Below are 611 nucleotides of genomic sequence, written 5' to 3' on the forward strand. Positions count from 1 at the left end.
CTGACGCTGCTGTTGACCTGCAATATCATGACACACTTGTCACCCGGGCAACACTCCTTACTGCCTACCCGCTACCCGTGCCCGGACCTGACATGGGACAGGAACACTGCGACCCAGGTGAAGCCTTTCAGAGGTACCAGGGCCAACTGAAACGACGCGAGCTGCGCGGCCTGCAGTAAGCTGGTGGCAACCGTATCCGCAGTTCAGATGGCAGACAGCTGGCCGAACAAGTGGAGCAGCACTGTCCTCCCTCAATTTCCCTTCAACCCATCCACCCATGGTCAACGCGTGCACAAAGGATGCTCGTCATCCTCACAACGCCGTTCAAATCGTAGGCGCATGTAGCGCCTGCTTCCAGCCATGCCGTGCAGCAGCTGGGCTTGCAGATTACTTCACTTCTGCCGCTTGCGTGCCAGATACCGCTCCCGCGCCGCCAACACCGCCGACTGGTCGTTACGCCGCTTGCCACCCACAACCTGCTGCTGCTGCTGTTCTTGCTGCTGCCGCTGCTCCTCCTGCTCCTGCTGCGGCTGCTCCTGCTGCTCCTCCGCCTCATCCCGCCGCTCCCTCCTGTCGCCCCTGCTGCTGGGCTGCTCCCCCTCTGCCCCACC

General features: G+C 62.2%; 1 protein-coding gene across 1 annotated transcript in view; it reads right to left on the reverse strand.

Annotated features, from left to right (window-relative positions):
* Nucleotides 1-392: 392 nt before the first annotated feature.
* The window catches only part of MNEG_8721 (hypothetical protein), a gene marked incomplete at both ends in the record, with an annotated part of 2,596 nt that continues 2,377 nt past the window's right edge, over nucleotides 393-611 (reverse strand). The window contains one exon of the mRNA XM_014042806.1: nucleotides 393-601. Within this exon, the coding sequence (XP_013898260.1) occupies nucleotides 393-601 (209 nt within the window). The remainder of the gene's footprint in view (nucleotides 602-611) is intronic.

This window comes from Monoraphidium neglectum (assembly GCF_000611645.1).
Source record: "Monoraphidium neglectum strain SAG 48.87 unplaced genomic scaffold scaffold01689, whole genome shotgun sequence".
Taxonomy (NCBI): domain Eukaryota; kingdom Viridiplantae; phylum Chlorophyta; class Chlorophyceae; order Sphaeropleales; family Selenastraceae; genus Monoraphidium; species Monoraphidium neglectum.